Source organism: Chionomys nivalis, chromosome 22 (assembly GCF_950005125.1).
Source record: "Chionomys nivalis chromosome 22, mChiNiv1.1, whole genome shotgun sequence".
NCBI lineage: Eukaryota > Metazoa > Chordata > Mammalia > Rodentia > Cricetidae > Chionomys > Chionomys nivalis.
The window spans coordinates 1,159,411-1,173,063 of NC_080107.1; the positions used below are offsets into that span (position 1 = coordinate 1,159,411).

Consider the following 13,653-nt stretch of genomic DNA (forward strand, 5'->3'; position numbering starts at 1 on the left):
GAAAGTGGGCAGCTGCAAAGGGACTGCTCCGATTTTTGTTGTTGCTGTTTTTTGAATCTAAGATTGAACATTGAACTCAGGTACTCTAAGCCAAACACACCTCAAGAGCCTAATTAACTTTTTTTTTTTTAAGTTTGTGGGTGAGGGTCTTGATCTGTTGGAGGGATTAACCTCTGAATCACCATCCCCTGAGAGTTACCTGAGACTAAAGGAGCCAGCTACTGCGCCTGCGTCGTAAATGGGCTGGGGTTCAAAATCACTTAACATAAAAGGCCACACCCTTTGGTTTCACCACGTGAGGACTTTGATCTCCAAGTTCGGTGCAAGTTAGCGAGTTTCTGTAGTCTATACAAATGGCACGGAAATGCAGTGTAAACACGTGGAATTGGTCCACACATCTGGAGTAGACGGTTTAGGTACAGAGAGTCCCTACCTGGCGCCAAGCCTTGTTTTGTTTTGTTTTTGCTTTTTTTCTCCCTGAGTCCCTCGTGCACGTCCCCTAGGCAGCACAGGGTGGTTTGATCCGGTCCTCTGCACCGCCCCCACCCCCTTCTGATAGGCAGCGTGGTCGTGCTTGAAGGTCCCGCCTTCAGGTCACGTGGGTGCCTTTACCCGCGCTTCCTTCCTCGAGAGGTTTGTACTTGGAAGCTGGGATTTGGGGCTGCAGCTTTGTCCTTCGGGTTTGCTTCGTCACCCTATCCTACCAGCGCCCCAGCCCCACATTGCATCTGCCGCCGGAGGTCCCCACCATGGCTCCTATCGGAAGAAAGCGGAAGGCCGCGCCGGCAGAGACTGTGGACAAGCGCGAGAAACTGGCGGAGGGCCCGGCGGTGGTCATTGAGCACTGGTGAGGGGCCGGGGAGTCGGGGGGGGGGGGGAGCGTAGACCCGGGCCGCTGGGACCATAGGCCCCGTCTGCAATCCCTGTGTCCGCAGCACGAGCTGACGCATCTACGGGCGCCACGCTGCTGCCCTGAGCCAGGCTCTGCAGCTGGAGGCCCCAGAGCTGCCTGTGCAGGTGAACCCCTCCAAGCCGCGGAGGGGCAGCTTCGAGGTGACGCTGCTGCGCACGGACAACAGCCGTGAGTGGAGGCCGCGATGGGGTTACGGGCGGGAAACGAAACACGAGCACCTATGACTGAGGGGATGGGGTAGTGGGTGCCATCATGATTTAGTTTTATCCGATCCTTCTCAGGTGCTGAACTCTGGACCGGTATAAAGAAGGGCCCGCCACGAAAGCTCAAATTTCCTGAGCCTCAAGAGGTGGTTAAGGAATTGAAGAAGTACCTTTCCTAAGGTCGTTGGGCAGGGAGCCCCCATGCTGAGGTTTGCATCATGAAGCAGGGACGCACATTGGGCAGACTGTGAAAGTCTTACCCTTACAGCTATCTCACAGAATAATCACCCATCTTTGGTGACTATTTTAATTCCATGACTCTTGCAAATGTTACTGGTTCGACAGTGTGACATGTCAGTTTCTGTAGTTAAGGTCTCTCCAGAATCTTTGCTGTTACTTAGCTTTACATGCACTTTTCTGGTTTTTGTAATAGTCTGTGTGATAAGATAGCATCCCCCACACACACACACACGACTCCCTTTATTAGCTACGTGGACTTATTTTGTCCCTAGTGCTTCCTACAGTGCTTTGGCATGTTTTCTGCACTTGCATGTTGGGTGCGCTCTAGATTTTGGGTTTTTGTGTGGCTAACCATAGCTGGGACTGCGCATGTCTCTCTTGGTCCTTGTGATTTCTGGAACCTACTCATGTTCCCTTATCTATTTGCAGCCTTCATTCCCTGGAGATGTTGAAGCATTTATGACAGTGCATGGCCAAACTTAAGCTGTGTACCTGAAGCCACAGTTTCTTCACCAGAAATGATGGTTCCGTTGTGAGGCAGCCCTTGTAAAAGTTATTTGGATTGGTTTAATAAAAGTTAAAATTAAAGTGTCTGCGAGCATGGGTCAAATTTAAATTTAGTCTTAAAAGGACGGACACAACCAGCTTCTGTGTGGAAACTGTAGGGTCTACGGTAAAACGTGAGATGCTTTTAAAAAAAAACATGGATGTTGCTGTGTTTGGTGCTGTATGCCTGCAATCTCAGCACCTGGGAGACTGACAGGAAGACTGAAAATTCATGGCTAACCTGGTCTACAAGACCAGATTGTTTTTTTGTAAAACAAAACAAAACTATAAAAATTTATTTATTATGTATACAGTATTGTCTGCACGTATGCCTGCAGGCCAGAAGAGGGCACCAGATCTCATTACAGATGGTTGTGAGCCACCATGTAGTTGCCAGAAATTGAACTCAGGACTTCTGGAAGAGCAGACAGTGCTCTTAACCACTGAGCCATCTCTGCATCCCCCAAAGTAAAATTTTTAAAGCAACTACTTTTAATCTACTTCTTGGAAGTGGTTATGGAGAGAACATCTTCTAGGCCCATCGAGGCTTTTGCTAGGCTTGTCATACTGGCAGTGAGTAAGCCCCATGGCTGGGCTTCGTGGCTGACTGTGACACCAGACACAGGGGCTGAGGCAGTTCAGTGCCAGCCTGGGCATTTGAGATCCCACTCATTCTGGTGCTCTATGTAAGATAGCTTCATTCCTTCGCAGACATTCTTTAAGGAGAACACAAACTGTCCCTGAATTTTCAGTGACTGTCAGATCTCTTGAACTGTGAAAGGCCTAGTCTTAACTATTCCTATATCTTAACTAGAGTTGAGGACCACAATTATTTTGTCACTGAAAAATGGATTACAAAGAAATAGCTCAGGTTCATAATTTTCTACCCATGGTATTGCTATTTATTTAACTTGTGCCTGGCGCACAAACCTGGGGAAGGGAGATCAGTGCTGAGGAGGGGACATGTGCTTGCTTTTCTCCCAAGAAAGCCTCTGCTGATCAACAGTTGTCATCCTCCTAGGAGTCCTGCCCCGCCCTGCCTGTCCACTACGTTAGTATATCAATCTCTGTTTCTGACTCTGAGGAAGGGTCAGGCCAGACAGAGGGAACACCAGGCCCTAGCCTATCCTCCTCTGCCCAGTTCACCACGTCAATCTCTTCGTCTTCAGAACTGACAGGACATGGGTCCCGCAGTTCAGGGTTAGCAGACACTTCCCTGACTGCCTTGGGCGCGGGATACAATACCTCATCCAGCCCTGTCTCTACCCAGTTTGAGCATGGAAGTGAGAGATCCCTGTAAGACCTTTGGGAAGAGTCAGGGGAGTCAAGGTGGAGAAGTTTTTCTCCCTGACCATCCAGTGGCTGGGAGCTGGTAATTTCAAGGTCTGGAGTCCAAGAGCTTCTCAGGGAAAGTGCCTCTCTGTTCACCTCAGAGGGCATGACAAGGGGGCTAAGGGGCTCAGCTGATTCTGTGTTCTCAGAGGGCATGACAAGGGGGCTAAGCGGCTCAACTGGCTCTTTGTTTTCACCAACCAGTTCCTTTTCCAATCCTGTGAGGTCTCTGGGCCAGAGTTCAATGTCTGGCAAACACCATTCTTCCCCTTCAATCCAATTCTTTCCTGTTTCTGACAGGTGATAACTTGGGGTTCTGCAGCCTTCAGCCCCAGGACTCTCCAGAGATCCTACTGGTGGTTCAGCATCTGAGCCACATAGCATGAAGTCCAGAATCTCTTCCAGCTCACTGGTGGCTGCAGCACTTGTGATCCGGTACTGCTCAGCTTCACAGGGCTGGCCCAACAGGGCTGTGTCAAACGTGTAGGGCTCGCTGCAGTCGAGGTTCAGCACAGGCTCCTTCCCTATCAGCATCGGGCTGGACCCAAACTCTGACTTCACCACAGGGTGGTCTGGGGAGTGGCTAGCACAGAGCAAAATGTCCTGTAGCTCCGGGCTCTCTGGGGAGTCCTGACCCAGCTGGGATCCAGCAGGTATTTCCTGCACGCTGACTGAGGCCAGCCGAGTTCCTGAAGGCTCTTCTACCTGGGGGCTGTCTTGGGTGTTTCTGAGGGGAGGCTCCTGCACCACCTCCCAGCAGGTACCATTGACAATCTTCCTAAGCTTTACTCTCCCAACCTGCCCCTCCTCTACAGAGCTGGAGGCAAGGGCTCGGAATTCGGGGCTCTGCTTCTTGGCGCCACCCGTCTTCCTAACATCTGATGGGTCTGGAGTGCTCTCCAGAGGACTGACGTCCCCTAGCTTCTGTTTGTCCACAGCCTGTGCTGCTCCACTTACATTTCTCTGCCTCCAAAGACGCCGGCCAGGAGCTGTGGGCACTGAACTGGGACCACTTAGAACGCTAGAAGGCCCAGATGTACAGACATGGGCTGATGGCTTTGAGCGACTCAGCCTGATCTTGCGGGGCAACAGCTGTTCATCCACAGAAGGGTACAAGGTGGGATGGCAATGTGCCGTAGGGCCTAGAGCAGGGTCACTCTTCTCCGTAGGCCCTTCTCTCTGGCTCGATGGAGACGAGCTTCTTTGAGTCGAGCAAACCCTGGCCTTCTTGAGTAAAAGGGTCTCTGGCAAGCTATCCACAGTTGTTAAACTGCTCTTTTTGTGAGGCCCCTCTTCTTCCCCTGAGGACTTCAACCTCACTGCTCCAAGAGGACCAGGAGTCTGGGGGGCAGGCAGTGGAGCTCGAGGGCGGCGGCTGGGTGTGACCACTCTGGCAGAGATTGGTGCGGCACTGGGTGGTTGTAAGCACTCTCTGTTTAGTCTTCGGCCCTGGGGAGCCTTTACTAACTTTCCACCCTCCAGCTGAAGGGTTTCCAGCTCGGAGACTCGGAGCTGACGGGCAGCAGAAAGCACATCCTGGGCTTCTTCCTGAGATACTTCCATCTCTGAAGTATACAGGAAATCCACCAGCTTCCTGAGTGTCCTGATCTTTAGGCCTCCCAGTTCCAGCACCACCTTCCGACCCTGAACTGGCCTTTCTTGCTCCAGACGTTCTGTGAAGAAGGGACTACAGGCAGACAGGATGCAGCAGTGGGCTGGGACAGCCTCACCTGGGGGGAAAATACACACTTGTTATGCTTTTTCTTTGGTCTGTTTTTAGTTCCAATAACAAAAATCACTAATTTGAAAACAAAAAAACAGTATCATATAATGTAGGGTGATGTGGGATTCCCCTCTGTATGTTATGAATATGTTTTATTGACATTGGTTAATAAAAAAACTGCTTTCAGCCAATGGCTTAATATAGCCAGGCATATATATATAGTTGCCATGTAGCTACTGCAGGAGTCAGACACTGGATGTGACCTTACCCATAGACCACAACCACATGGTGATACACAGATTAATAGAAATGGGCTAATTTAAGATATAAGCTAGTCAATAAAAAGCATGAGCTAATAGGCCAAGCAATGTTGTAATAATACAGTTTATGTATTGTTATTTTGGGTCTGGGTGACGAATGAGCAGCCTCCAACTATAGTAGATGCTTAGGGCTTTAAAAACCATATTCTATGCCAGGCGGTGGTGGCGCACGCCTTTAATCCCAGCACTCGGGAGGCAGAAGCAGGCGGATCTTTGTGAGTTTGAGACCAGCCTGGTCTACAAGAACTAGTTCCAGGACAGGCTCCAAAGCTATAGAGAAACCCTGTCTCAAAAAACCAAGAAAAAAAAAAACATATCCAAGTGAGGTTTAGAGGTGCATGCCTGTAACCCTCAAATCTTGGAAGGTAGAAACATCAGCAGTTCACAGTCAATTCTCAAGGCCAATATGAGCTATAGGAGTGAAGTGGGAGGTCCTTCTGTGTATGTGTTGCTTTTATTGGTTGATGAATAAAGCTGTTTTGGCCAATGGCTTAGCAGAGTACAACCAAGTGAGAAATCCAAACAGGGATTTTTAGAGGGAGGAGGTGGGAGTCAGGGAGTTGCCATGTAGCTGCCAAAGGAAACATGCCGGAACCTTACAGGTAGGCCATAGCTTCATAGTGATACACAGATTAAAAGAAATGGGTAAATTTACGATATAAGAACTAGGTAGGAGGGTCTGGAGAGATGGCTCAGAGGTTAAGAGCATTGCCTGCTCTTCCAAAGGTCCTGAGTTCAATTCCCAGCAACCACATGGTGGCTCACAACCATCTGTAATGAGGTCTGGTGCCCTCTTCTGGCCTGCAGGCATACACACAGACAGAATACTGTATACATAATAAAATAAATAAACATTTAAAAAAAAAAAAAACTAGGTAGGAATACACATAAACTATTGACCAAACAGTGTTGTAATTAATACAGTTTACGTGTGATTATTTGAGTCTGGGTGGTCAGAAAACAAAGGTGCAGTCTGTTTACATAGGATAAATTAATTTTGTTTTCTTTTCCTTTTGGTTTTTTTCTTCTTTTTTTTTTTTTAAAGATTTTTATTTATTAATTATGTATACAGCATTTTCCCTACATATATGCTGCAGACCAGAAGAGGGCAACAGATCTCATTACAGATGGTTATGAGCCACCATGTGGTTGCTGGGAATTGAACTCAGGACATCTGGAAGTCAGTGCTCTTAACCTCTGAGCCATCTCTCCAGCCTTCCTTTTGGTTTTTCAAGATAGGGTTTCTCTGTGTAGTCCTGACTCTCCTGGAACTCGCTCTGTAGACCAGGCTGGCCTCAGACTCAGAGATCTGTCTGCCTCTGCTCCCAAGTGCTGGGATTAAAGGCGTGAGCAATCACTGCCCAGCAAGAAATCTTGTTTTCAAAAGACCCAACTAAACAAAAAATTCTTAAGTGCTTGACATATCTTAAACTTTTGCAACTATCCCATTAGGCTATTATGTGCATTTTATAGATTTTCTATGCCCATAAAACTTGCAATTTGTTTTTCTTTGCTTATTTTCAGACAAGGCCTGGTTATATAGCCCAGACTTAGCTCAAATCCATGAGCCATTTGGCAATAGTGATTAAAGATGTACATCACTACATCAGGCTCTCGTCTCCTTTGTGCGTGTGCATACGTGTCTCTGAAGGGGTGATGTCTTCAAGCGACTGTGTGCACGTGGAAGTAAAAGGACAACCTCAAGTGTCATCCCCACCTTTCGCCTTATTGACATAGGGTCTCTTTGCTGTCCTCCAAAAGGCCAGGCTAGCTGGTCTATAAGCTTTCAAGGATTTTCATGCCTCTGCCTGCCACCTAGGCAAAGGAGCACTGAGACTGTACTGGCTTTACCTGGGGTCTGAGGATTCAAACTCAGGTTATTCTGTTTCCAAATCCCTAGCATTGGAATTACAGGAACATATCAAGGCACTCAGCTTTTTATATGGGTGCCTACAAGCCAAACTTAGATTCTAATGCTTGAAAGACAAGCACTTTACCAACTGAGCCATCTCCCTAGCTCCTATTTGTGTGTCTGAGGGCACAGGTGTGTGTGATAGCACATACATATAGATCAGGGGATACCCTGGGATATCTGTCTTCACTTTTCACTTTCTTTGACACAGGATCTGTTTGTTTCTACCTGCTGTATTTGAGATTCCAGGGTTCTGTCTTTGGCTTCCCATCTCCTTGTATGGGGCATTCAAGGCACAGACTTGTCTTGGGTTTTAGGGATTTGAGCTCAGGTCCTCATGCTTGCACACCTAGTACTTTTAGTCAATGAGCCATCTCACTACCTTCTTACTTAGTTATTTTTAGGCCAAATATCATGTGATCGAGGCTGGCTTAAAATTCCCTCTGAGGTAAAGTATGAGCTGAACTTCTGATCCTGCTTCTACAGGCATGCACCGATGTGCCTGGTGTAATCTATTCTGGGGAATTGAACCTAGAGCTTCATGAAACTATACTAAGGCTCTGTCAACTGAGCTATATGCCCGATTTTTTTTTAAATATTTATTTATTTTATATATAGTCTTCTGCCTATACATATGCACCATATCTCATTACAGACAGCTGTAAGCCACCATGTGGTTGCTGGAAATTGAATTCAGCCCCAACTTTTTTTTTTTGGTTTTTCGAGACAGGGTTTCTCTGTGGTTTTGGAGCCTGTCCTGGAACTAGCTCTTGTAGACCAGACTGGTCTCGAACTCACAGAGATCCGCCTGCCTCTGCCTTCCGAGTGCTGGGATTAAAGGCGTGCGCCACCACCGCCCGGCCAGCCCCAACTTTTTAAAATTTTATATATTTTTATTTTATTTGTATAAATATTTTGCTTTCAGCGATGCCTGAGGCCAAAAGAGGGCACTAGCTTTCTTGGAACTGGATAACCACTAAGCTGCCATGTAGGTGCTGGGAACGGAACCAAGGTTCTCTGCAAAACACAAGTACTGCCGGGCGATGGTGGCGCACGCCTTTAATCCCAGCACTTGGGAGGCAGAGGCAGGCGGATCTCTGTGAGTTCGAGACCAGCCTGGTCTACAGAGCTAGTTCCAGGACAGGCTCCAAAGCCACAGAGAAACCCTGTCTCGGAAAACCAAAAAAAAAAAAAAAAAAAAACACACAAGTACTTTTAACTGACGAGCCCACTCTCCAGTCAGCACCTCCTACCCCAGCTTCCCAGCTTTGTATTTTGTTTGGGGTTTTTGTGGTTTTTTTTTTTTTTTTTTTTTTTTTTGGTTTTTCTCTGTAAATAGCCCTGGCTGTCCTGGAATTATCTCTAGCCTTGAACTCAGAAATTTTCATGCCTCTGTCTCCTGAGTGTTGGGATTACAGGTGTGTGCCACCACTGACAGATTATGTTTGTTATTTGTTTTGAGACAGGGTCTCGTAAGGTGCCTTATCATGGAAAGTGCTAGCAGCTGACCACGCCTACAGATTTGAGTTCAGCCCTTAAACCCAGACGATAAAAGGAGAAAACTGACCTTCACCTAGGGACTGCAGCAACACCTCCCAGCTCACAAAATAAACGTGTATAGTGTATATGTGTGTGACCGAGCCTAAGTACACACAGGAGTAGCATCCATGAGTATGACTCACTCTGTAGCCTGGTGATCTCCTTGAATTGGTGATCCTTTAACTTCCTAATTTTATGTTTTAAATTCATATTTCTGTTGCTGACAGGGCATTGGATCCCCTGAGTTATGACTGGTTGTAAGCTGGTACAAAAATCAGCAGATGTTCTTAGCTAATGAATTCTCTTTCTCTCCCCATTCTAGTTTAATTGTAGGAAAAAGCATAGTAACAGTTTAACTGTTTAAAATTTTCCTTATTATTTTATGTGCTTTACATGCATGTATATATCTGTGCACAACATGTGTGAGTTACAGACAGCAATAAACTGAAATGTGGGTGCTGGGAACTGAACCAGTGCTCGTAGCCATCACTAGCTTTCCGGTCCCCAACAATTTTCCTTCTAAGAAGAGTTTTAGAGGGGCTGGGGAGAAAGCTCATTTGGTAGAATGACTGCCTAGCATGCAAAAAAAAAAAAAAAAAAAAAAAAAAGCCGGGCAATGGTGGTGCACGCCTTTAATCCCAGCACTTGGGAGGCAGAGGCAGGCAGATCTCTGTGAGTTCGAGACCAGCCTGGTCTACAGAGCTAGTTCCAGGACAGGCTCCAAAGCGACAGAGAAACCTTGTCTCGAAAAACCAAAAAAAAAAAAAAAAACAAAAAAACAAAACAAAACAAAAAAAAACAACCCAGGATTGATCCTCAGCTCTGCATCATGTTATGATGGTGGTACAATCAGGAGGCAGGAAAATTAGAAGTCCCAGGCCCTTTTCAGCTACATGGAGTTTAAGGAAAGCCTAGGCTGAATGAGTCCCTGTCTCAAAAAACAAAAACAAGACTTACCCTAAACCAGGTGTGATGGTGAAAGAAAGCCTTTAATCCCTGCCCTGGGGAGGCAGAGGCCAGCCTGGTCTATATAGTGAGTTCTACAGAGTGGCACAGTGAGACCCCACCTTAACAAAACAACACCCTATCTCCTCCCAACACTGATTATCCTGGAAACAAAACAACTTTCCACCAAAGAGTTTACAATATTTATAGGCAAGAACATTCTCCTGGGTTTATTATTTACCTCTGGCCTTGGACTCATTTTACCTTGTTCTACAGTGATTTTCAGCTGAACCTCCTTTATTTTCTTACCCTCTGCCTGCAGAAGGGCATCACAAAACACACCGCTCTGCTGCTGGTGACGAAGCTGCAGAAAAGCTACCCGGAGGAACCGGGGATTCCTGTAGAGGATTTTGGAACTGGCAGGAGAGCACATGTTGTATCTGGTCAATAAATCTTCTAAGTTTTCACGGCTCAGATTCCTGTGGGTGAGATAATATATTTCAGAGGTATAATTAAACCTAATTTATTTTTTGTCTTTGAAATGGTGGAGAAATTTGAGCGACAACAAGTTGAAGAAACATCAGCTGAGAAGGTATGCTGAGGATAATCTCAGAAAAGACTATTGCAACAGTGGTTTCAGGCAGAAGCTGCAAGATAAGTCTACATTTGAAACTTGGCTCTGCTCCTAACTAGCCTAGCTGTCAACATCACGCAGGTGACCTAACTTCTCAGAGACTCCCTTTTCCTATGCATGAAACAGAAATAACACTACTTATCATGCAGGGCTTTTAAAAACCTTTAAACAAGCCAGACATGGTGGAGCATGTCTGTAGTCCAGTCCTTGGGAGGCAGAGTGTAAGATCAGGAATTCAAGGATACCCATCCTCCCAATATAAGCAGTTCAAGGCCAGCCTAGGCTACGTGAGACCTTGTCTCAAACAAAACAGAACACAACAAATGTGGACAATGATGGTACATGTCTGTAACTCAAACAACTGAGCGGAAAAGGTGGGAGGACTGAGTTTGAGGCCAGCCTGGACTGCACAGAAAGACTCGGACTCAAAAGAAAATTCAATACTTCAGCCTTTCTCATTTGCTCCTATAGTGTGAACGCTCTGGGCACCACATCTCAGCACACTTTCGATTTCACACTTGGAAAGACAATACTGCTGACTATAAAACTGACTCTGGGAAGCCATGTGCACCTTTCTTTAAGCTCACTTATCACACTAACCAGCAGAGGGTGCACAATCAAGAAAAGAGGATTTGGAAGGCCTGTTGAAGCCTGGCGGTGGTAGCCCACGCCTTTAATCCCAGCAATCGGGAGGCAGCGGCAGGAGGATCTCTGTGAGTTCGAGGCCAGGCTGGCCTACAAGAACTAGTTCCAGAACAGGCATCAATGCTACAGAGAAACCCTGTCTCGAGAAAAACCAAAATAATAATAATAATAATAATAATAAATAAAAATTTTTAAAAATCACTGTTGATTGATCAAAGTGAACCAGAACGATCTCGTCAGTTTGCAAATGTATGGACTTCGTGAGCTTGGTTAATTGCCTGATTAACAGCAGAGCAAACAGAGGTATGCATTTGACCCTCCTTTCCCACCCAAACAAAATGGATATTCTGACTTAAATTTCTAGATATGTGTTTGTGTGTGTGTTTGTGTCCCCGCCCACCAGGCCCACTACCCCAACCCCACTTACTGTTCTTTTTCTGGTATGATTATGGAGTTTTCTCTCAGGTAGCACTGAAGAGTCCGAATAGTTCACGTCAAAGCTATCAGGAAAGAAAACAGCGAATAGGAAAATTAAGAAAAGAGAAGCATCAGCTGGGCTTGGTGTTCCCACGTCTGTAATCCTAGCTATTATTCAGGAGGCCAAGCAGGAGTATTATATGCTTCAGACTAGTATGAGCAATTTAGTGAATTCAGTTCTCAAAACATAATTTTAAAAGGTGAAAAGGTGAGGCCTTAAAACAAGAAGGGATTGGGGGCACGGGGGGGGGGGGGGGGCGTGAGACTAATTCTCACCCCAGCCAGAGGAAATGTGGATGAACAAGGAAGCTTTCCAAAGTACCAATACCTAGCCTTGTCCTCAGACCCAACCTGGAACGGTTCTGCAGTAAATTCGGTCCTGCTGTCCTGTGTTTCCTCTGCTCCAGTTGTTTCTAGCAGGGAGGTTGCGCAAAGCAGCCCAGGTGGGCTCACCGTCTCAGTGATGGCTCTGGCTCACAATCCCGAAACCAGGGAGCGAGGGTTAGGCGGAGGCAACGGCGTCACAGAAGGTCCTGCAAAGCAGATGGCTTCGCACGCCTCGGCCCCGGGGCCCAACTCCTCGGAAGAGGGATCTCGGGCGCGAGGGTTTCTGGGAATGGAGCATGGAGCCAGTGCAGGCCCGAGGTCGGGGCTGCCCCCCCACGGCCACCGCTGGCTCGGCCCACACGGGTCCTGCAGTCTCCCCGGGTCGCCAGCAGCCACATGCACCGGGCAGTGATGACGGACGAGGGCCTGAGGCCACGCGGCCCGGGCTACACACCGCGTGCTGCCATCCTCGCGCTCTGTGCGACCAGGCGTCGAGGGCTCCGACGACTTCCTTCCTCCGCCCGGCGCTCCCGACGTGCGCGAAGACGTCATCCCCATTGGACGGCGGCTCCCGGGAGAGCCAATCAGAGGGCAAGGAGCGCTTCGGCGGGAGCGGAAGCCCAGGGAAGATGACTGGGCTGCGCGCGCGAGAGGCAGGGGGGTACAGATGGTGCGGGAGGGCTCCTTCTGAAGCCTGACTCGGCCTGCAGCACAGCGAGGGCCGGGCCACGACTCCCGGCTCACTAGGGCAGGCTCCCGGGACATCGAGGTACAGTTCTTTGGTCTCCTTGAAAGGCGACAAATATGGCCCTGCCTACGTTCGTCTAGGCCTCATTTGTTGGGGAGAAAAAAGACAGCATGTGTTTCTGCTTGCAATGAGGTCAATCAAGATAGATATTTTCTAGGGCTAAAAAAGGTTCAAGGGGAAAACAAAAGGTCATGGGACTGGATTATGACATTCCCACCCCCATCCCTGAGGATGTCATTCCAGCCCTGAATCTTGTAGAACTGGTGACCCAAGGGAATTGTGGGAACACCTACTTGAAGTGAGTTCTGCACCCTTGTTTTTGTTTTGTTTCGTTTTTCAAGATAAGGTTTCCTTGTAGCTTTGGAGCCTGTCCTGGAACTTGCTCTGTAGACCAGGATGGCCTCGAAGTCACAGAGATCGCCTGCCTCTACCTTGGAAGGGCTGGGATTAAAGGCGTGCGCCACCACCACCGGCTGAGTTCCTGCAGCTTTTTTTCGAGACAGGGTTTCTCTGTGTTTTTTTTTTTTTTTTTTTTTTTTGGTTTTTCGAGACAGGGTTTCTCTGTGGTTTTTGGAGCCTGTCCTGGAACTAGCTCTTGTAGACCAGGCTGGTCTCGAACTCACAGAGATCCGCCTGCCTCTGCCTCCCGAGTGCTGGGATTAAAGGCGTGCGCCACCACCGCCCGGCTATTCCTGCAGCTTTTTACAGACAATTTAACTCAGTTTCTGACAGGAAATAGCTGTTTTTACGGATGGTATTAAAAAGAATGATTTCAAACTTAAAAAAAAAAAGAATTACAGAGAATGAAGCCAGGAATGGTGGCATGCTCTTGGAAGGCAGAGGCAGTTGATCTCTGTAGGTTCCAGGCCAGCCTAGTCTACATAGTGGGTCCAGGACAGTGAGAAGCTATATAGAGTCCCCACCTCAAAACACCAAATCAAGCCGGGTGTTGGTGGCACACGCCTTTAATCCCAGCACTCGGGAGGCAGAGGCAGGTGAATCTCTGTGAGTTCAAGTCCAGCCTGGTCTACAAGAGCTAGTTCCAGGACAGGCTCCAAAACCACAGAGAAACCCTGTCTCGAAAAACCAAAACAAAAAACAAAACAAAAAAAAACACCAAATCAAGCAAACAAAGCACAACAACAAAGA

The 13,653-nt window shown here is 47.5% G+C and overlaps 2 protein-coding genes across 2 annotated transcripts; one reads left to right on the plus strand and one right to left on the minus strand.

Annotated features, from left to right (window-relative positions):
* Window positions 1–89: 89 nt before the first annotated feature.
* Selenoh (selenoprotein H) lies at window positions 90–2,649 on the plus strand. The gene is made up of 4 exons (XM_057755464.1): window positions 90–847; window positions 936–1,081; window positions 1,195–1,325; window positions 1,786–2,649. Exons 1-3 carry the CDS (start codon window positions 750–752, stop codon window positions 1,293–1,295), a joined length of 345 nt encoding a protein of 114 aa, XP_057611447.1. The 5' UTR covers window positions 90–749; the 3' UTR covers window positions 1,296–1,325; window positions 1,786–2,649.
* Window positions 2,650–2,665: 16 nt separating this feature from the next.
* Window positions 2,666–10,106, minus strand: Btbd18 (BTB domain containing 18). Its single transcript, XM_057755460.1, has 2 exons — window positions 9,983–10,106; window positions 2,666–4,964 (listed from the first exon to the last, which is right to left on the minus strand). The coding sequence occupies exons 1-2, from the start codon at window positions 10,104–10,106 to the stop codon at window positions 2,950–2,952; spliced, it is 2,139 nt and encodes a 712-aa protein (XP_057611443.1). The 3' UTR covers window positions 2,666–2,949.
* Between the last annotated feature and the right edge of the window lie 3,547 nt (window positions 10,107–13,653).